General features: G+C 39.7%; 1 protein-coding gene across 3 annotated transcripts; it reads right to left on the reverse strand.

Moving 5' to 3' along the window:
• Positions 1–1616: 1616 nt before the first annotated feature.
• GP ALPHA 1 (G protein alpha subunit 1) lies at positions 1617–22184 on the reverse strand. Of its 3 annotated transcripts, none has more exons than XM_077380249.1 (14): positions 21831–22184; positions 11458–11613; positions 11204–11276; positions 10572–10609; positions 10376–10465; positions 10148–10225; positions 7152–7259; positions 6932–7033; positions 5480–5535; positions 3618–3752; positions 2629–2722; positions 2468–2527; positions 2314–2393; positions 1617–2120 (listed from the first exon to the last, which is right to left on the reverse strand). In XM_077380249.1, exons 2-14 carry the CDS (start codon positions 11545–11547, stop codon positions 1943–1945), a joined length of 1182 nt encoding a protein of 393 aa, XP_077236364.1. In that variant the 5' UTR covers positions 11548–11613; positions 21831–22184; the 3' UTR covers positions 1617–1942. The 3 variants fall into 3 exon arrangements, with proteins under 3 accessions (XP_077236364.1, XP_077236363.1, XP_077236365.1); XM_077380248.1 differs by having other exon boundaries at positions 11458–11646; positions 21831–22183; XM_077380250.1 differs by lacking the exons at positions 11458–11613; positions 21831–22184 and having other exon boundaries at positions 10357–10465.
• Between the last annotated feature and the right edge of the window lie 1114 nt (positions 22185–23298).

Genomic DNA, 23298 nt, shown 5'->3' on the forward strand with positions numbered 1-23298 from the left:
TTCACCAAACCTTTAATTAGGAAAAAAAAATTATGTGAAATTAAAATCCCTACATCCAAACCAAAAGTAGGGATTTCCTTATTCAAAGTGGGAGAAAAGGTTGCCTGCTCACGCCAAAATTGCATTCAATTCACCCCCCCGCCCGCGTCTCTCGTGTTAATTTGCAAATGAAGGGTGATGGTGAAAATGACATAAAGTTCACATTCGACAAACAAAAGGTCTAAACCATGGTTAGCAAAACGTTTTGCTTTCTTTCTTTCTTTCATTTTTAAAAAAACACTTTTTTCATCAACACTCAAAACGTTAAAAACACGTTCCAAACGTATGAGACGCCTTTAATATACCAACTTTTCAACTTCACCCATCTCCTTCTTTAAATTATAAAATTGCTGCTAGAGGGTAATACCACAGTGTTTTTTTATGGGTGCGCCCTTGCATATTTGAGCTGAAAGGGCGCCACCCATTGGGTGAAACTCCCCAAACTGCATTTATTATTCTTCAACTTTTACCTGCTATTAATGCACTTTGGTGATTTCCACGCGGAGGGACCGCCCTTTTAGCTCAAATCTGAAAGGTCGCCCATGAGTTTAGAATACCTCACACTCTCCCTACTTTATTAAGGAGGACCCAAATCCCCCCCCCCCCCCAAATTTAGGGCATGTTTTGGCAGAGGGCAAGGAAGAGTAGGAGATGAAGAGACCTAGGATCACATGACTATGGAGAAGTGGCTAAAATGCAGGGACAAATAAATTGTTTTTAGAGGTAGTCTAGACTGAAGGGAGCCCTTACAAAAAAGAGGTAGAAGGGCTCTCCTATTACCTTCCTTGTTTTTCGGCCTTTACTCACCCTCTACTCACTCATGACCTCTCTACTCTCTCCTTCTCCCACCCTAGCTAGCCATCTCTTACCACTTAGACGAAATAAAATTCTATGGAAAAAATTTCATGGCTGCCAAACTAGGCTTTAGAGTTGGGCCCCAAATATTCTATGAAATAATTTTCTGGCAAGAGGGTGCCGACGGAGCACGACTCTTTGATCTTTTTCTGTGTGGCTCCCCCTCTTCCACATGCGCAATATCACAAGTTCACAACTACGACTTCCAAATTTCAATCGCCAAAGCTTTAAAGGAAGGACCACAGACATCCCATGTGTAAAATAGAGGGCATGGCTTTTATTGACAGAGCACTAAAGAGGTTTGATGGATCAAGAGGCTAGGATCATCCGATCAGGAATCGTGGTTGCCAATCTATGGGTGGATCTCATCAAGTGTGGCACACGTGGGGCCCAGAAGGGGTCTGTTAGGAAAGGGTTTATGCCCCACCTGTCTTTTTCTCATTGTTTACCATATGATCCATTTTATTTTATACGGTTAAAGTCTCTTATTTTTCAAAAATTACTGTACAGATCACATCCTGGGATGATCCAAACCGTCCATAGGTAAGGTTGATATATAAAGCCTAGTTCAACGGAGCTACAAATCCACTCCCAAGATTTCCCTTGCTTCATGGCATCACGGCCTAGGGCCGCCCAGATTTAGAAAAAAAAAAGTACCTTTTAGAAATATTTTCCTCTCCAAAAAAATTCCAGAAAAATCCACAAAGGGAAGAATGAAACCATGGAGAATCAAGCTGCGGCCATAACACTAGAAAGGATCACAGCAATACATTTATGACGTGCGTGCTAAAATAAATTTGGGTTAATCTAAAACAATGATCACAAAATCCAGGCTCCAGGTCAAAAACAAATCATCAGGAAAAATGCTAAATATGGTTCATCATGGATGGCGAGGGACAGCAAAACTGAATAACCAGTCACCTGAGAAAAAAGAATTGCAACTTGGCAGATTAATCTGCTCATCAACAACTTTTACTTGTTCGCTGTTGTAGTAGCAAAATTCACATCCATCAATTGAGTGATAACTTTCACTTTGGGAAGGCCACAGTCATAATAAGCCTGCCTCTATAAGATTTCTCCTCCTCAAAGTCTCATCAACCAGTTTGAAAGTTTTCTTTATAAGCTTCTGATCCAAGGCAGTTGTCCTGTAGATCTTGAAAACTCGGTCCACACGATCTGGGGTGGTACTCTGAAAGTAGAGTTCCTCAAATTTCTTCTTCACAAACCTGCAAGAAAAGTTTCATTGCTTGGATCGAACAGGACAATAAAACACACTCGTGAAACCAAACATATAGGATATTCACATGAAAATCTACTGAAGCAATGTGTGGTAGTCCCAATCCTAAGGTCTATTAAGTTATTCAGGGTTTGAATTATCTAAAACTATATGGAATAAGCATTAAGAACTGGGCCACATACTCATACGCATGCTCTGTCTCTTGTTTTCCTGTTGCCAGAGGCTCGTAATCTTTAAACCACTCACATACGTTCAAGGGCACCTGTGTAAAGTACAAAATTAGAGATCTGTACAGATGCAACATGTGGATAGATGTCCAAAGTTAAGAGCTCTCACTTTTAAAACCTTCTTCTCGAATATATCAAACTTGTTTAGGAACAGCATGAAGGATGTTTTCTGCACCAAAATAAACAGAGTTGAGTTCAAAAAAACTGCAACAATTTTATCCCTAAATATGAAATGGAAAGGTTCTCTGTCAAAGTGTTACTAAAGAAAACCTCAAAGCATTGTTGCTTTAGGACCCATTCAAAGAGTTCCTTGGTCTCCATCATTCGGTTTTTGTTTTCATCCTCAAAGAGCATCTGATCGTACCTGTCATCATATGGTAATCAGTTTTAAAAACTCCTACTCGCCCAAGGCAAATCCGAATCAATTCAGGCGAGTCAATTATTGACAAGATAACTTTTTTATCACTCAGTAGGGTCAAAACATGGTCAACTCAGGCAAGTCAATAATTGATTACGGGCGTTTTTTAAACAACGGCATAAAGACTAATCCTGGAAGAACAGTGCTGACTGGCCTTTGAGTGCACTGGACATGACATGAAGGTAAGGACGGGACCCTGTGGTAAAAAATACTGCATGCCTATTCCAACCTCTAACAATGATACTGGAAGGTTTTGAAAACATTTCTGTCCACACTTCATATCTCGCACTTGAAGAGATCTTAAAATAATGCCAAAAGACACTTCAGGGAAGGCCAGCAAGACCAATGAAAGACCCATATTTCTGATCTTCATAATGGTCATAACCTCAACTAAATTGTTGGGGCTTTTTGAAGAACAATCTTTTATATGGGGAACACAGCATTGGAGTAATAATGACCACTTTTAAGAACAGGGGCAGTTTTGCACTTTCAGAGTGGGAGAAAGGTAAGTGGTGCATGCTTGTTGCAACAAGTGTGGCCACATTAGTGGTGGTAGATGTGACCCGATGAAACAATATGGAGCCCCCATGTATTGGTGTGTCTCATCATCCCATCAATTGCCTCAATAGGTGTGGCCAGTGTAGCAAAATGGAACAAGCACATTACTGAGCATGTCCCTGTTTATAGAAAGATAATGACGAGATAACAATTTGTTCAATTAGAGTATGTTAGATGTGCTACTAACACAACAAGCACATCTGTTAAATTTGTGACTAACACTGTAACACAACGCGCAAATATGTTATAAACATTTGTAGGATCAAAAGAATGGTAAGCTTACTCGCTTATAGCAGCACAGAATATTACAGCAGTAACACCTTCAAACAGATGAATCCACTTCCTTCTCTCATTTCTCTGGCCTCCAACATCGAAAAGTCTGTAAACTTCACCACTTTTTCTACTCTCCCCCACTGGGCTGCAGACATGGCATTCGTCTCAGCGACTAATACAGCTTAATTCTATAAGGATCAGTGAAATTTTCTGATCAAGAGTCTCTTATTAATTAAAGTCACAGTTCAGCAGGAAAAGTTAGATGATTTAGGCAATAATTTCATACGGGAAGTTCCTTTCTGAAATTATTCCCTTCACTACTTAATTATTTTGTGCATTTAGTGCATTTAGTGCTTTGATAGAAAACCTTCTTGCTCTTTCTGTTAGATATCTAGCAATTTCATATCATTGCAATTTTTGCTTGATAATCTTACATACTGAGAAACATAATATATGAATCCCACTGTGGTAAAGCCACTAATATTTCAAAAACAAGGATGTGAAGTAGCCCCAATTCAGCTCAACAGAGTTTAGAGTTTAGACTGCTAAACTAGAGCATGTAGTCAATGCTTTGATGCAAGATGACATCCATATGATAGGTACTCCAAAAGTCATGGTCTCAATTACATTTCAATCCGGTAAATTAAAATTCATGTGGCCTACACAATAGAGGTACTCAGTAATTGGCCCTTCAATTTGAACATCCAAAAGTAGAGATTATTAGCATATTTGCAGCTGCTGTAAATTACTTGGAATAGGTTACTTTCATATATTAAAAGTTATTTGCAAGTTGGTATGGCAGTTGTGTACTTGTGGTCGCAGCCTTATAATATTTTTAGTTGAGTGACTCAATGCAAATCTATAAAACCATCACACCAGAAATCGGAGAAGGATGACCTTTTGAAGAAGGAACTTTTCATGAAATTTGGTGCTTCCAATTTGAATTATTGGATTAGTTTTGTTAGGTTATAGAAAGCATTTATTTTAAAAATACGTAAGACTTTGAAACTTGTGGATATCACTATCGTCACATCACATGGTCCCTCACAAAACATGCAAATAGTGGGCTAACTTTTTTCCCATAAACATAAGAATAAGAAACTCCTAAGAAGTTTCCAACATTTATTTTGGTAAGTCAGCTCAGACAGAATGAAGCCTGACAACCAGCGGGACTGGAGAATGCGACCTCCACCACTAGAGTGGAGCCCTTTACTGCTTGGCCACCGCTCTCACAACATCCCACTAACTTCCTGTTGAGAGGCGGAACATTAGAGTAGACAGTTATGTCTTATTAAAAATATGTCCAAATATAAACTTGACACATCATCATTTGATCTATGAGGACATGAATGTGGAAAAAAAGAATTGGAAGTTAATTCCATCAATTCAAATACCTCAAGAAAATTGTTCAGATTCTAAAAAAAGAGAGGAAAGAAATGGTAGGAAATTGACACATTGTTCATGCCTAACAAGTATTGTATTCAACGAAAAAACTCAAAACTAGTATTTAGTAAGGCGTGATTCTTTTTACAATGCATTTGGCTTAGGCCCATTCATCCTGAGCAACCTTTTTATCGAAAGGGGAGATTAGAGAGCTGACCTTCAAAGCATTGATTCAAGTTTCATATTTCTTTAAGCTTTTAAGTTCCAGAGCATGGTTTATCATGGACTTCTATTTGTTAGAAACTCCAATTAATTAAAGGAAGAAAATAGAGTAAATTCTCATAGAGATAGATTCTAACTAGACCGATGCCAAAGAAACATTCCGAATGAATATTTTAAAAAAATACGAAACAAAACAAATAAGGATGGAAAGATATTAATAGCAAAAGCAGGGCCACAAAAAACAACTTAGTTTAACCAAAAACTCACCTGAACTGGATTTCCGCAACACCTGTTGTTCGAACTCTAGCATATAGAACATCCTCCTGCAAAAACATCCAGCACTTGTGCTCAGGAAACTCATTCAAAGAGGCACAACTTTACAAGCCGACTATGGGCACCAGTAGAAACCTAATCAATGCAATATTTCTAAGCAGCATAGATAATGGAGAAGCTCAGGGCTATCTTCAGAAAGCATTTACAGCAACAAGCTTTACTTCTCTGGTCATCAATTTCAGTCCTATGATTCAACTAACCTCTGGGTTCAGTTACTGCCTAATTGGGAATTTCTCAGTAACTAGGTCGAATTTTAAGTTCTCTGAATAGATGAGTATGAAGAATTGGAGATAACATGTTAACCGCACGTGAATTTTATATCAGTCATTTGGATGGTATGAAAAATGCTCCCTCACTCAATCATCACTATGATTCTGGTAAATGGAAACCATGAAATGGCACTAAATTGCTAATTCTAAGAAGGGTGGACACAGACAGCAGTCAGCCTCCCATTACAATGCTAAACCATTACAGAACATTCGTTCAAGGCTACACTTCAAAAATGGCAGATGCAAAACCTAATCAAGCCTCAGCAAAAAAGTGCAAACAAGAACTAGACATGCATTAGAGGAATTTCCCGACCAATCATATATCCACAAAGAGATTTCCATATTGAGCCATTGCAAATGCAAACGAGTCAGGACCCTGAAAACAACAGAAAGTCAACAATTTGGAGCTGTGCACATGGTGTCACATAGAAGGTAACAAGAGCCAATTGTATTCAACAATTTGTAACTGTGTACATGAAGGCTATAATGTGTCAGATGGAGGGTAACAAGAGTCAATTGAACAAATCAAGCAATAGAAAAGGTTCACATTTGGAAATCAATAGATTAGTAAATTCACATTTGAGAGCACGATTTACATATGCAGAAAAAATCTCTTCTAAAGGCAGCTTCAAAGTGGGTTACAAAAACCAACCAATGCTGATATGTCCAGGTTGAGGGCAAGTTTAAGGAATTCTAGCCACTAGTTACCAATTTATTTTTATTTTATTTCATTATTTGTTAGTTGTACAATTATGCAGGGATTCATAAAAGGTCCACCCTTTATGCACACTTAAAATCACATCTTTGTCTATTAATCTAACAGAATAATATTGCTCGCATGCTACACATTTCCATCATTTTATAAAATACTTGGAAACCTTTGTGTGTGGGTGGGTGGGGGTGGTTCACTGTGGTGCATCTTTAAGAGAATCACTAGGTTGCCCTTTCACGGTACATAAAAAGATATCATTGTGAGTTGTGACAGATAAAATATGAATCGGATCCCAAGACTTATTAATAGATAAAATGTCGGAAAGGTCTTTAACATCAAGCAATCAAAATCATATAAGGAAATGCCCAAAATGAAAATTTTAAAAAGGGATTCACTTTTCGAAACCTTTGTTGGAACATAATTCAAATCAGATAATCGCTGCAAATTATCCATAAAATAGTGAGCACAATCTGGAACTTGGAGTTCATTTCCACGAGCATAAGTTTCCTGCACGTAGACAGCAAATTTAAATAGTAAGAATGTTCCGACAGAAAAGTACAAATTTAACCATATGCAACTTGGTTGTATCAATCTGCTGGTTTAACATCCACAAAACATAAGTCACCTGAATTGCAGGTTCCCTCCACAAGGTTTCAATGTCCCCTGCAAGCTCTTTAGACAGTTGTGGATAATCCATCCTGCCTCCGATTTCAGACAGTTTTTCTCCAATCTCCTAATACCAGAAAAGAGCAGCATTATTTACAAAATATAGTCCAACAAAGCACAGTTTTTCACTAATATCCTAATACCAGAAAAGAGAAGCACTATTTGCGAAATAAAGTCCTTCAACACTGCATAGGATAAAGACATACGTACACATAGATGCCATATATGTGTGTATGTATTTATATAGATGCCATACATATATATATATATATGTATGTATGCATGTATTTATGTGTCCAGAACTGAAATCTAACTAAGTATTAAAGAGATACCTTCTGAGAAAATGACAACTATATCGTAGACCATGTATATATATCCAGTTATCCATTATCCATGACATGTGTGTCAACCACGTTTTTAATTTTATCTTATACTTACATTCAATGAAAAGAATGTAAGCATAATCATGGTTTTAAATTTTCACCAAAACTGACACAAAAGGAAGGAAATGTTTCTGTTTCCATCCACACCGAGATGAAATCTCAATGGATTCGTTCCACTTCATTATTTCGGTCACAATTTTGAAAATGAAACGACAAAAAAATGTAAAGATGTTATGATTTAAAGCGTCCTGCTCCTGGCTTGTTGAAGCTGAATTTTGATGGTCTAGCTTTGGAAAGCCAAGACCATCTAGAATTGGAGGAGTACTAAGAGATGAATCCGGAGTAGTGAGATGAGCTATTGTGTGTCCCATAGGGTTGCAGACTTAAGTGAAGCTGAAGTGCGAGCAGTTCACCAAGGAATCAAGTTTTGCTTGAGAAAGAAGACATGAATAGGGTAATGGTAGAAGGAGACTCCCTCAATGTGAGGCTTAGGGATTCTCACTCTCATCCGTGGAGATTCGCTTCTTATTTTGATGAGATTCAAGATAGAGTGGGGGAATCACATATAATTTTCAAGCATATAAGGAGGTCTGCCAATAGTGATGCCGATAGGTTAGCAAGGTAAGGTGTTTCGAAAGAGGGTCTGGAGCTGTATGATTTCCTCCCACCTTAATTCCTCTTTGTTCCCCATGGGGCCTCTTTTGTTTTAATATTGTGTTTTCTCCTTTCCATTTGCTTGTACTCACCATCTCGGTCTTTCCTTTTTGAATGGACCATCTCGGTCTTTCCTTGCTTTTAATAAAATATTGTACCATTAAAAAAACAATGTATAGGCTATTTTTCTCAAAGACAAAAAAGAAACATGCCCTAAACTTTTGTACATACAAAAAACATTGTTTTGGAAACCCTAAAAAGTTTGGAATTTTTCTATAAGAACTATTTTTTAACACACTAGAAAGTTTACAATTGTTTTCTCAAAACGGGTTTCTTTGATTTGTTTTTAATAAGGCCATGTTTTTCCGTTTGTAACATTTTCAAATTTTACCAAGGCCCTGTTTTTCAACCTTTAATTGCAAAGGTAGAAAAACATTTAAGATTTTTAATCTCTGTCAACATGCTTTGTAGTTTGTAGACCCATCCTAGTTGAATTGAAGGTGGGCCCACTTTTCATTTTCAATGTGAAGAGTCACGGGAATTTCAAATTTCAAAGCCTAAGCATCATACAAATGATGAGTCTCTAACTAAAAGCGGAAATGTTTTTTTTTTGGTAAGCCAATCTACTTTGCCTTTCATTTCATTTCATTTATGTATAGTACATAGACTGATATTTGTAGGTAGCATCATTGAAATGCACAGCAAAGTAACCGTATCTTATGCATGGGATGGCATGGGATCAATAATAGCTCGTAACTCTGTGGTATCGACATTGAGTTGGTATCCTTAGAGAGGGAACTGGTCGGTCATTGTACTTTCTTATCATTCATTACACTATACTTCTTTATTGACTTCCTTGTTCCATCCATGTGCAAACACCCATGTCACTAGGTGATTGATGTGATAAAGCCATTATAGATGGCTTTCTTGCTTATGTGAAGGTTTCTAAGTATTATTTGTGCTTATTCTAGAAATTTATTTATTTTTAATTAACTTTATTATATATCCAAGAGTTAAAAATAAACGGGGACAAGATGTCCCCTACATCCAGAGAAAATAAAATCTCTACACCCGGGCAGATGAAGCACCTAATAAAGCAAAAATATGAGTATAATCAAAATTTCTAGATTTTCCCCAAGTTCAATCTTAAAATTTCATCATCTGCATATATTTCCATCATTTCCATGATTTTACATGATTTCCACTGAAACCCAGCCGAAACCAAAATGTTCCTGTTTCCGTACCGACCGGAACCGAAATTTAAAACCTTGAGCATAAGACATGAATAGGTGATTGCCAATTCTCCGGTTGTAAGAGGAGAAGCATTACTTTTTTAAGACATATGTACCGAACTACTATGACTAGCCATAGCACCTCATAAGGCAACTAGCAGGCTGAATATTACATGCTTTCAGGTTTAGATATAAATAAAGAGAAGATGTCCTGAGAAATATCCTCACTTAGAAGTTCCTGAAAATGAGATTTGAGGCTGACCTAAACAACCAATCCAATCATCATTTTAATTACATGGAAATGGTATCACATGAATCAAACATCCATACATGCAAAAATTGGAAAATATACTTTGAATTAATGAAATATTTAATCAAGAACATAAAATAATCATAAATATATTGAATTATATACATGTATCATGTATGTGAAAATCACATTATTCAATCACCCATTAATATCATATTCAAACAAATTTCACTTAATCAAATCCATATATCCAGGTTAATGACTTGCTATGAAATAAAAATGCATGCCATAATTGAATTTGCAGATAAATGCTCTTGAAACACAATCACAGGTTAGAACGGTGCTAAGTAGTTCTCTGTGTTCCACATTGTTGACAATTTTGAGAATAAAAATGCATGGGATGTTAATGATAAGACAAGGAAAGGCATACTCGCACCTTATTTTCAGGGGATATAACATACTTCGAGAACTCTGCTCCATTTTGAGCCAATTCTTTCGATCCATCATGCAATATCTGTAGGAAAATAGCAATTTTTCCTTTAGAAAGGATTAAAGTTCATCTTATTGCAAAAGCTTGCATTTCTCCTCCAAGCAGTTAATATTATGTACTTTACGTTTCTGCAAAAGGGAAAAAAACCAACACACCCTTTCCAGTATTGCATACTTTAATTGTCTGAAACACGTTTGCATGGATAACTGCCATATAGCTCCTGAGTTCTGCCTCATCAAATCCAGTTTGAAACAGAAGCTTTATCTGCAAATAACCCACATTAGAGAAAATGTCAGCACATCTCAAAGTGAAAAAATATATATTGAAGGTTCAACCTTTAGATTTAAGGGAAGAATTTAATCTGTCTGACCTGCTTAAAAATTGTTGACTTCCCAGACTCTCCAGCCCCTTGACACCAAAGATAGTCCAACCAAAATTAAAAGAATTCCACAGAAGATCCCAGCGGAACATTGAAAAGCAGGATTTAAAAATACGAATTGAATTTATGTAGTGTGTGTTGAATTATGAGACAAGCCGACAGCGCATGTCACGAGGTGTTTGATGTTGTTAAACCATTATGGAGGGTTGTCTAGTTTATGTGATGGTTTCTACATCTGTATTTGTGCTTATTCTAGCATTTCCTAAAGTTGCATCTTAAAATTCCATCATTTGCAAATGCTTCCATGCACTTCCGTGATTTTACAGGATTTACAACAAGATTTCCAGCTTAAACCAAAACCAAAATTTAAAAAACTCTGTTTGGGGGAGTAAAGTCCCCACTTAACCTAGTAAATTTCCGACCACGTGGACAATGTCTTTCTATCTATGAATTCTGGAAATATCTTCCACAATCAAAGCCATGTCACGTCCTTATGCATGTGTACGTCAATAACAAGTATTAGGAATTGGCCGCATGGTTTGAACATGTCCAACAAAATAATATGCAAAAACTATAGTTGCAATAAAATAAATGTAGTCGAGAAATGTCTTATACGTATGTACCGAGTAATAAAAGCTTATGAATGTGCTTTTCAGCCTTTGTTTCTTGAGCAATTCGTCTCTCTATTTCTGCAGCCTGAAATTGAACCAACAACAAATAAGTTTTTTTATCTTTCAAATAAGTTGAAGGATAAAAAAAAAGCATAAATAAAAGCATTTTTAGATGACGAAGGTTAATAAATACGGCATGCAAAGGATGAAATTTTCTAGGTAGAGATGCAGACTAAAAACATAATTATTATTAAAAAAAATCCAACCTGTGCATTTTCTTCAGCATCAGCTTCACTAAAATGTTGTTGTCTGCTGCAGAGTAAACCCATACTTTCTACTAATACAATGGACAGCATGGAAATTATACTACAAAATCTGCCCCAATTGTCCTGAGGATCATTGAATATTAGGCAACGTCCCTTCTGAAAATGGCCAGATAATGCATTCAGTGTTACCTATCAAGAAGCCATAAAGTATTTAGGTTCCATCCAATATGTATTAAACTCACAATCAGAAAAGGCGACAATGATGATAATAGCAACCAAAAGAACCTAACTCCCTTCAAAGTACAATGTAGAAAATAAATAACTAAATAGAAAATATAAATTTCCACAGTAGAAAAACAAATCTAAAAGAATGAGTGTACTTGTACATTAAGGATGCACTTTCCCAACCTTTTTACAAATTCCTTTCTTTGGACTCATCTAAATTCTAAACAAACAACGAGCACCATGGGGGCAGTGATTCCACATGGTCAACCTGTCCTTGGAGTCACAGCATTAGGTTTGAACTTTGAAGGAGTTCCCATCACTTCACCCCACATGATGAACAAGGCATATTTGGACCTACAATATTTCTAGAAGTTTTTGTCTGCTCCTCCTACCTCATTTTACCTGAAGACTGTGACCTTGTCCAAGCGCGCACTGATTGGCCCACCACAGCTGGGACCTTCATAGGGAGACTCTAGGAGGGAAAAAAGTGTAAGGTACGTATCTCTCCAGATGGGGTCTTTCAGTAAAATAAGGTTTGTGTCCTTCGCAGTATGGAGAGGAAGGCCCCAGGCATGGGATGCTGACAATCAAGAGGTTATATCTAGGATGTGTTTGAGGTGAAAATCACTAGCAGTCTTATTCATAATGGGAACTGCTTAGCCATTTGTTTTTATAGGGGAATCAATAAGATAAGCTCATGCAAAAAAAAACAAAAAGCACATGATAGAATTGCAGAGGCTGAAGTTTAGAAGCCAGGTCCTGACACCGGTATGTATTCCCTAGTCTGCTCCCAACTCTGAACCCCTTGAAAACTAACCAGTACTTTGCTCTACTCCATCTCCCTCACCTGTTCCCACTTCTGCTCCAGGTTTCTAAGGGCTGAAACCTTAAAGAATCATCCCGAAGTCCAAGTCAATAGGAGCAACTGCCTACAAGCATAGAAGACAAATCTCTCGATAATAAGTAGGTGAAGCCGAGGAGCGATCATGTTTCTTCTCCTCCCCCTTGGCACATACGGAAAATCTTTCATGGACCCTTCTGTTAATTTTGTGACTATTTGTGATCCTGAATTCGCATTCATATGAAGCAGAATTCAGAGGCAGAAGATTAGCTAATCATGAATTGAGGGAGGTAATGGGGACATCGATTCCTGGAAAGCGATTTTCTTCTGTTCTGTTTTGCATTAGCTCTTGCTTCAAATCATTCTGAATTGCATACAAAAATATATAAAGGAAAGAATCAAATCAACATCGGTGCTAAACTCACCAGTACTAAACAAATACTAACAACAAGATGCGGATTGTTACAAATATATTTTCCTTATTTAGATGATTTGCCTTGCAAAGAGATTTCCATATTGTTGTAGGTTTCCATATTCTCCGCTGATTTTTGTTTCCTATTTTGTTCTCCCTGTTTTCTATAACTTGTAGAAGTCGTATGGCTATTCAACAAGGAATAATCATGTTTAGTGTTGTGAGCACATTAGAGGCCGAGTTTCCTCGAATTAACTAATTGTTTACTCCATTTTTATCAACTCTTTTCTTCTTCTTTATTTTCTGTTTTGATAGAGTTGTGTTCTATCAAGTTAGTATTAGAGCACTTTCCTGGGGGATGCCTCTCACGTGCCTCCCAAAGAACGATCTTGGTATCAATGATCTAAAGGCTTATTCCATGACTACAGGAAGTAAGAATAGGTCGCAGAAGAAAGAGAGGTTGGATGTATGGGATGTCAAAATTTTCCTCGCACTAAAATAGAGTTTCCACGATGGGATGATAGCGATCCGATTGGTTGGGTGTCCCGAGTAGAGCAATATTTCTGATTCCATCAGATGACGGAGGATCTTAGACGCTTCCATCAATCTCGATGGCGATGCTACCCAATAGTATGATTGGTTTGAAGCAACCTACCATGGAGTTCCTACTTGGAAGGAGTTTGTGGATGGTTTATTGGTTCGTTTTGGCCCCTCTGGGTACAAAAAGGTTCATGGAAAGCTTGAAAAAATACGACAAACAAGTATCAAGGCCGGTTTGAACGACCCTCCAACCGAGCTCGAGACTGGTTAGAGCCACGGTTGGTCGGGACGTTTGTAGCAAGACTTCGCCTAGATATTAAACAGTAAGTCAAGATAGATCATCCTCGCACAATGACGGTGGCTATCTCTTATGCGGGATTGCAAGAGAAAAGACTCAATGAAGATAGTCGACGTTCATATAAAGGCATTATTAGTCGACCCCCTGAGGTGCCTCGAGAAGGTCCTATCAAATCCATGGGTTGTAACATCCTTGTAATACGATTGACGGAGGAACTCAAGGAATGAACGACGAAAGGGCTATGTTGGCATTGTGATGAGAAGCGGCACAAGGGTCATCGTTGCAAACAAAAGCAGCTAAAGATTGCGCCCGGGGGTGATCTCGACGAAGAGGATGAGGTTGAGGGTGAATCTAATCGCGAGGATACCGATCAAGAAGGTGATGATGATACAATTGCTATCTTGTGCATGCTTTAGCAGGATATTCTATTGCAGGTCAAGGGATACATCAACCGTAAGCCTGTGATGTTCTAATTGACTCGGGTAGTACAAATAATTTTCTCGACGTTCAGGTTGCAAAAAGACTTTCTTGCCTTGTGGAACACTCTGATAAATTTGAGGTTAAGGTAGCAAATGGTCAAACCTTAACTAGCATGAGAAAATGCTCTAATATGAAAATTTCTAGACATGATCGGGAGTTATTCACATATTTGTTCCTATAATTACTGGATCATCGTGACCTAGTCATGGGAGCTCAGTGGTTGCGAACTCTGGGAGATATGAATTTTTCCAAACTCATTACGCAGTTTTCATTGTATGGAAAAATGGTGACTATATGTCATTCAAATAAATGTGGCGAGTATCAAGGGCAAACGTGGAAGAAGCGTGACTACGATCGACAATCATCGTATGGAAAAGCTAGTGCAGAAGAAGCATAGTCTTTATTGTGCAGTTGCTAGACTGGAAAGTTCTAAATATACCACAGAAGCTGTTGACATGGAAATTCTTTAGAATCTGCATATTTGAAGAGACAAAGGGGTTGCCTCCTAAGCGGGAAAAAAAAAAGAAGATGGGTCTTCATGAATGTGCGTAGACTATCGGAAGTTGAATCGAACCACCGTCAAAGATAAGTATCCAATTCCAATGGTGGGTGAACTACTTGATGGACTCGGAGGTGCCAAATATTTTTCTAAGTTGGATCAGAGCTCGGGGTACCACAAGATTCATGTTCATGAGGAGGATATTCTAAAGAAAGCCTTTCGGACTCATGATGGCCACTATGAATTTTTAGTGATGCCGTTCTGACTAACATGTTAACCGAGAGTTTAGAGAAAGAATTGAATGAGTTAGGGTAATCTCCCCCTGACTCATATCTTTATACTAAAACATAAAGGAATGTACAAAGTCCTAAATGCCCTTAGGCAAGTTACATATTCCAACACTCCCCCTCAAGCTGGAATGTAGATATCATACATTCCTAGCTTGTTACATATATCACTTAATTTTGACTTATTTAAGGACTTTGTAAACATATCAGCTAATTGGTCCCTTGACCGAGTAAACACAGTACAAATCTCTCTTTTCTGGATTCTTTGACGGATAAAATGACAATCCACTTCAATATGTTTGGTGCGCTCATGGAAGACTGGATTGTTGGCAATGTATATTGCAGCTTTGTTGTCACAATAAAGTTGCGAAGGAGAAGATGAAATGAAGCCAATTTCAGAGAGAAGTGAACGTAGCCAAATAAGTTTCGTGCTTGTCTGTGTCATTGCCCTGTATTCAGCCTCTGCACTGAACTTAGCTATAACATCATGCTTCTTACTCTTCCATGAAACAAGATTGCCACCTACAAATGTACAATACCCAGTGGTGGACCGTCTATCTGCTGGGGATCCAGCCCAATCTGCATCAGAGAAGCCTTCAACTTTCATATGGCCATGTCTTTTGAACATCAATCCCTTCCCTGGAGCCCCTTTCAAATACTTGAGAATCTGTATCACCGTAGCCCAGTGAGAAGTACGTGGAGAGCTCATATACTAACTGACAACTCCAACAGCATATGAAATATCTGGCCGAGTAACCGTGAGATATATAAGTTTACCGACAAGCCTGCGATACCTGCCAAGATCCTCCAACAACTCTCCTTCTTCCGGAACGAGTTTCACATTAGGATCCATGGGTGCAGAAGCTGGTTTAACTCCAAGATTGCCTGTTTCTTTTAGCAAGTCCAAGACATACTTTCTCTGTGATAGGAACAAGCCTCTAGAAGAACGAGCAACCTCTATCCTCAAGAAATACCTGAACTGACCCAAATCCTTAGTAGAGAATTCCTTTTGCAAGAATATTTTCAAATGATGTATATCTTGTGAATTGTTCCCTGTGATGATTAGGTCATCCACATAAACTATCAACAAAATACACCCAGCTGAAGAGTGATAACTGAAGACTAAGTGATCCACTGCGCATTGTTTCATGCCAAAGCGCATGACTGCCTCACTGAATCTCCCAAACCACGCACGCGGAGATTGTTTGAGGCCATAGAGTGACTTGCGTAGGCGACACACATAGGAGGAAATCTCCCCCTGAGCAACAAACCTAGTGGTTGCTCCATATACACCTCCTCAGTCAGGTCGCCATGGAGGAAGGCATTCTTCACATCCAGCTGATGAAGGGCCCAGCAATGATTAACAACAAGAGACAGGAGCACACGTACAGAGGGAATTTTCACAACTGGACTTAAGGTCTCAGTGTAGTCAACACCAAAAGTCTGAGTGTATCCTTTCGCGACTAATCGTGCTTTTAAGCGCTCGACAGTACCATCAGGGAGGTATTTGATGGAAAAAACCCACCGACAACCAACAGGACGGGCACCAGGGGTAGGGAAACCAGATCTCATGTATCATTACTATGAAGAGCGCCCATTTCGAGGTGCATAGCATCACGCCAACCAGGATGTTCAAGAGCCTCAGCCACTGACTGTGGTAAAGACATAGAAGACAAGAAGGAAACAAAGCTCTGGAAGGTACTGGTGAGCTTATCATAAGAAACAAAATTCGAAATAGGATGTGCAGTGGAACGGGATCTCGTACGAGATGCAATAGGAGAATCAGAAACAACAGAGGAAGGCGGAAGAGAAGATACCTGAGAGCGGGAGAGAGGGATCATCGGCTCAGAAGATGACTATGCGAAAGGAGGTAGACGAGACTTATCTGTAACTTAGCACCGCTGATACTGCTGTGTAATTTTAGGTGGAGCTGGCTTCTCCAACGTGGCAGAAGAAGTAGAATCTGCAAAAGCTGGCTGCACGAAAACAAGAGATGACGGAAGAGAAGCAGATAGATTTGCTAAGGGAAGCGAGACCTCAGACTCGAGAGAAGGGGTGAAAGATGCCGTGCCATGTTGGAAGAATGCCTCAGACTCAGAGAACGTAACATCGGCTGAGACAAACCAGCGACGCAGACGAGGGCTATAGCAACGATAGCCTTTCTGCGTACTGGAATACCCCAGAAAGACAACGCTCAGACCGGAGATCAAGTTTGTCACGGTCAGGTCCGAGGTGATGAACAAAACAAACGCATCCAAATACACGAGGTGTCAGAGGAAACTGTTCCTTACCATGAGATAAAATCTCGAAAGAAGAAGCACCCTCTAAGACGGAGGAAGGAAGGCGATTTGCTAAAAAAACACGCCGTGAGAAAGGCATCACTCCAATATGCCTTAGGAACACTCATCTGAAAAAGAAAAGTGCGGCCTACTTCAAGTAAATAACGAAGTTTCCTCTCAGCAACACCATTTTGTTGAGAGGTGTACGCACATGAAAACTGATGTAGAATCCCATGTTGGGAGAGATAGGATTGAAAGCCATGAGTATCAGAAAAGTATTCTCTAGCATTGTCAGTACGAAGACATTTAATATTGCAATTATATTGATTCTTAATTTCAGAATGAAATGTGCGAAAAAGCAAAGAACACGTCAGATCCACTCTTCAGTAGATATAACCAGGTTATGCGTGAGAAGTCATCAATAAACACTATAAAATACCGAAAGCCAGTACTAGACACAACCCTAGAGGGTCCCCATACATCAAAATGGACTAATTCAAATGGACTAGACACTCGATTAATGACCCGAGACGGAAACGACACACGACGGTGTTTTCCGAGTTCACGGGACTCGCGCTGAAAACTAGAAAAAGGTTCGGGAACCAGAGAAGTCTGCTGCAGCCACTGATGTAAAGGATGCCCCAGACGACAATGCCACTGAAATGTATCCACAGAGCTATGTAAGACAATAGGCAGCCGGCAGTCAAGATGATAGAGTCCATCTACCTCACGACCGGTTCCAATCGTCTTCCCAGTCAAGAGATCCTGAAGCAAGCAGTAAGAGGGGAAAAATGAGACAGAACAGTGAAGAGATTTAGTAATTTGGCTAACTGAAAGTAAACTAAATGGTGATTTTGGTACACATAAAACAGAAGATAAGGTAAGAGCAGGATGAGAGGAGATATGACCAACACCAGTGATAGGTGTAGTGGACCCATCAGCAAGGGTGATAGACTGAGAGAGAGACGAGAAAGAGCGAAAAGAATGAAGCTGAGAAGAGTTACCAGTCAGGTGGTTGGATGCGCCAGAGTCAATGATCCATGACCCTGAGCTAGATAGAAGGGTAGTGGGTGAACTACCTAGCTGGGCGAAACCTGCAGAGGGAGGATGAGAACTGAGCCTCAGACGCTGGAACTCCTCGTAATCGGCACGGGATAATGTATAGGCGAAATCCGCTGGTGCAGGAACAGAAGAAGAGGGAGCGGAATCTGAAGCAGAAGCAGTAGTAGCACCCATGTGAGCCGAGCATACCTGACGAAGCTCGGGATGCAGGGTATAGCAATGGTCAATATAATGTCCCTCGCGCTGACAGTGAGTGCAAAAAGAACGGCCACGGCCAGCACCAGAACGACCACCACCACTGCCGGCACGGCCACGACCAGAGGAGGCCCCACCACGAGACGGACGAGTACTGCCATCATAGGTCGCGAGAGCAGAACCATCAATAGGAACAGATATCACTGGATCACCAGGAGAGCACTGCTGGACGCGGGAGTAAACCGAGAGTTTAGAGAGATAATTGAATGAGTTAGGGTAATCTCCCCTTGACTCATATCTTTATACTAAAACATAAAGGAATGTACAAAGTCCTAAATGCCCTTAGGCAAGTTACATATTCCAACAAAACCAATGCAACAATGTTTCTTCCACTTTTCAGAGTCCCATGAATGATCTCTTCCAACCATATCTCCGAAAGTTTTAGTTTTTTTTTACGATATTTTGATATTCAATTCATCTTGGGAAGATCATTTACATCATTTACGGACTACTCTCACGCTCCTGCAAGAGCATTGTTTGTTTGTTAAAAGATCTAAATGTATGTTTGGAAGATCGGAGGTTGAATACCTTGGTCATATTATCTCAAAGGATGAGATAGCAGCAATAGATACTTCAAACATCAAACCTATGGTCGAGTGGCCTAAACCAACCACAGGCTAACCGGAGATTATGGCAAAATAAGTGCACCCTTAACAGTCCTGTGGAAGGACAACTTCAAATGGGGATCCCAAGCTGATGTTTCCTTTGGGAAATTAAAAGAGGCAACGTCGACTACACCAGTATTTTCTTTGCCAAATTTTAACAGAATATTTATGATAGAGTGTGACGCATCCGACATCAGTGGCGTACTAATGCAAGAGGGTCATCCCTTAGCGCTTACAAGCAAGGCCTTGTCCCCTAAACATCAAAAGTTGTCAATGTATGACAAGGAGATTATGACTATCGTCCATGCTGTCACAAAGTGGAGGTCATATCTCATCGGTCGACATTTCAGAATAATGACCGAACACAAGAGGAGGGCAACCGATTTCTTCTAGTAAGCAACACAAATGGGTCTCTAAGTTGATGCATTATGATTATGAGATCATTTATAAAAAAAGGGGGTCAAAATGTGGTGGCTAACGCAATACCACGTATACAGGAGAATGCATCGATTGCATCATTCATAAAGTATAGGAAGATCTCACTGCCAATCTAGGTTACACATGGGACTCGACAGATCTCGGATATAAAGGGCAAATGGTGATGGTTGCCCTGTCTTCCAAAAAGCTCAATATACTTCAGAAACTTCATGCGTCTCCATCTGCTGGATACTCCGGATTTCTTCGCACATACAAGCAGATATCTTGAGCTTTCTATTGGAAGGGGATGCGACGAGAAGTCAACAAATTTGTGAAAGAATGTGATGTCAAAAAAAAAAAAACAAGAAGCCAAAAATCTTGTGAAAGAATGTGAAGTATGTCAACGTAACAAAGGTGAGACGATGGCAAGTCCCAGTTTACCTCAGCCCTTGCTGATCCCGACAAAGGTTTGGTCCGATATTTTCATGAACTTTATTGATGGCCTGCCTCTTTCACAATGGAAAAGTGTCATATTTGTGATCGTCGGTCGTCTTACAAAGTACGCTCACTTTTGTCCGCTATCTCACCCATATACTGCTACTACTATTGTGCATGTATTCATTGACAACATCTTTAAGTTGCATGGGAAGCCTCAATATATCATTAGTGATCGCGACCCTATCTTCATTAGCAAGTTTTGGATGGAGTTATTTTGCTTGCAGGAGAACAAGCTAAACTTGAGTACGGCCAAACATCCCCAAACTGATGGCCAAAATGAAGTAATCAGTCGCTGCTTAGAAAATTACTTACATTGCTTCGCAAGTGAGCGACCCAAGGAGTGGGTTCGTTAGCTGCCCTGGGCTGAGTGGTAGTATAACACGAATTATCATTCCACTACAAAGAGGACACCTTTTCAAATTGTGTATGGATGTTCCCCGCCTCTCATCACTTCTTACACCCACGGGTCTTCTAACATGCACCAAGTGTACTATGATTTACACGATCGAGATCGTGTACTGCAGCTTAAGGACAATTTACATGGTGTTCAAGCCCGCGTGAAGCAATGAGCGGATAAACATCGAATTGAGTGAGAATTCCAAGTTGGTGATTGGGTATTCCTGCGTCTACGTCCATATTGACAATTATCCATAAATATTCGCGCTTCTAGGATATTTTCCCTGCATTTCTATGTGTCTTGCAATGTGCTTAAGCGCATTGGATTTGTTGCTTACCAGTTAGATCTACCAGAGGGTTCAAAAATACACCTTGTTTTTCATGTGTCATGTTGAAGAAGAAATTGAGAGAGCGTATCATTGCTCAAAGCGTATCAACTGCAAGACATGTTGCCAACATGTGAAGTTAAAATGCGACCACATGCTATCTTGGACCGACGGATTGTCAAGTATCATAATCGAGCAAATACACTAGAGTTCTCGTGCAATGGACAGAATTACCAGTTGAAGGCTCCTTACCATTCCCTCCAACAAAAATTTCCTGAGTTTACTACAAATCAACCTTTAGGACAAGGTTGAAATTAAAGGCGGGGGAATGCCACAAATATGTTTTCCTTATTTAGATGACTTGCCTTACGACTAGATTTTCATATTGCCGTAGGTTTCCATATTCTCTTTTTCCTATTCTGCTGATTTCTGTTTCCTATTTTACTCTCCCTATTTCCTATAACACGTAGATGCTGTATGGCTACCCAGCAAGGAATAATCACATTTAGCGCTGTTTGCACACTGGAGGCCGAGTTTCCTTAAATTAACTCACTGTTTACTCCATTTTTGCTCAGACTCTTTTCTTCTTCTTCTTCTTCTTCTTCTTCTGCTTTATTTTCTGTTTTTGGTAGAACTGTATTCTATCATAAATTTACAAGAATCATCAAAACAAAAGATCGATCTATCAAGATATCAGACACACCGAATTCCCACACTAATTTCTTATTCTTCCCTATCAAAAACACCCAAAAGAAAATCACAAGCGTAAACAAACTCCCATCCAAGAAAAATTAGGTCATCAAACTACAAGCATTCCTAAAACACCTCCCGATCTGCAACTTAATCGATTAATTACAGAGATCTTCCACGAACATACACATAAAAAAAGAAGAATTAAAAAAAAAAACATCAACAGAAAAAGAAGTCAGAATGCAAGATCGAGAGCCACATACCTTCAAAAAAACGGCGAATCAAGATTCCACCGAGTCTGCAAAAAACCTTCCCTTAGAGTCTCAGGCATTTGGGGAATAAAATAAGAGAGAATAATAAGAAGAGGTGTTGAAAAATAAGTGTAGAAAGGGGAGATGGAGCAGTAGTTTTGTTGCTTAGATGACGGAAGGTGCGGGGCGTTTTTCGCAGCTAAATCTGGAAAGTAAGGAGGGAGGGACCGGTTAAATAAAAGCTGCCACTCTTCCTGGTCGGTCAAAGAAAAGATTCCACCGAGTCTGCATAAAACCTCCCCTTTCAAGGGTCTCATGTTTTATTTACTTTCAAGGGTTTGAAGGAGGAAAGTCTTGAATAACTATATTTTCCATTTGAATAATTTTGTTAGGTTATCAAGAAAGTAATTTGAGCACTTCACTTGTATAGTGTGTGATGTATTATTAGGGGTGCCACTTGGGTGGGGACCAGCTCAAACGTAACGGGTAACTGGTTCAACCCAATTCCGTCTCGGGTTGGGTTGTTAGCCTTTCCTCAGGTTGGGTTGGATTGGGTACGGGTTGGAAAAGGCCACTGATTTAATTCTGGATTGGGTTAGGGTTGAGGTCTTGGGCCACTCGACTTGAGCCCGACCCGACCCCACCCACTAATTTTATCATAATTTATTACTACCTATAATTGATGGGACCTTGATCAGACCATGAACCCAATATCTAGGGCTGCAACTCGGGTCGGGCAGGTCGGGTTTTGGAGAACCCAACCCTACCCGAGAAATATCTCGGGTCGGGTAGGGTCAGGTTTTTTTTCGGAAAACCCACGATTCCCAAACCCGGCCCTACCCATGATAAATCTCGGGTCGGGTCGGGTCGGGTTTTTTCACGTTGACGCAATTTTTTTAGGAAAACTCTTGTTTGGCAAGGCAACTCAACTCATAGAAGCATAAATTACACTTGAATCAAACAATGATGTAATTACACTCACATTACACTTGAATCAAACAATGCTGTAATTACAATCAAACAATGCTGAATCAGAGACTTGAATTAACTCAACTCATAGAAGCAGAAATTACACTCACATACTATAGCAGTGGGTGCGTGGATTTTCATTTTTAACTTTTAACTAACAATAGAAAAAAAAAATGCATACTATAACTTATGTAACTCGGGTCGGGTCGGGTCGGGCCCCTTCAAACCCGGCTCGACCCGAGATTCATGCGGGCTTTTGGATGCTCAACCCGGCTCGACCCGAAACCCATGAAACCTGAACCCAACCCAAGCTATTTTCGGGTCGGGTCGATGCGGGTCGGGTAAAACCCGGCTCGGGTTGCAGCCCTACCAATATCCATTTTTGTGTATACTTTCTTTTTTTTTTGGGGGGGGGGAGGGGGGGGGGGATTAGCTAGGGAACATCGCGGAAAGGCATTTTGCGGCTGGTTGTTGCGTGTGAAAGCAGCCACTTGGGATAAATTAAATGAAT

This window comes from Tasmannia lanceolata, unplaced genomic scaffold, assembly GCF_043159265.1.
Source record: "Tasmannia lanceolata isolate RefF3 unplaced genomic scaffold, GAP_Taslan_0.1 ptg000005l, whole genome shotgun sequence".
Lineage (NCBI taxonomy): Eukaryota > Viridiplantae > Streptophyta > Magnoliopsida > Canellales > Winteraceae > Tasmannia > Tasmannia lanceolata.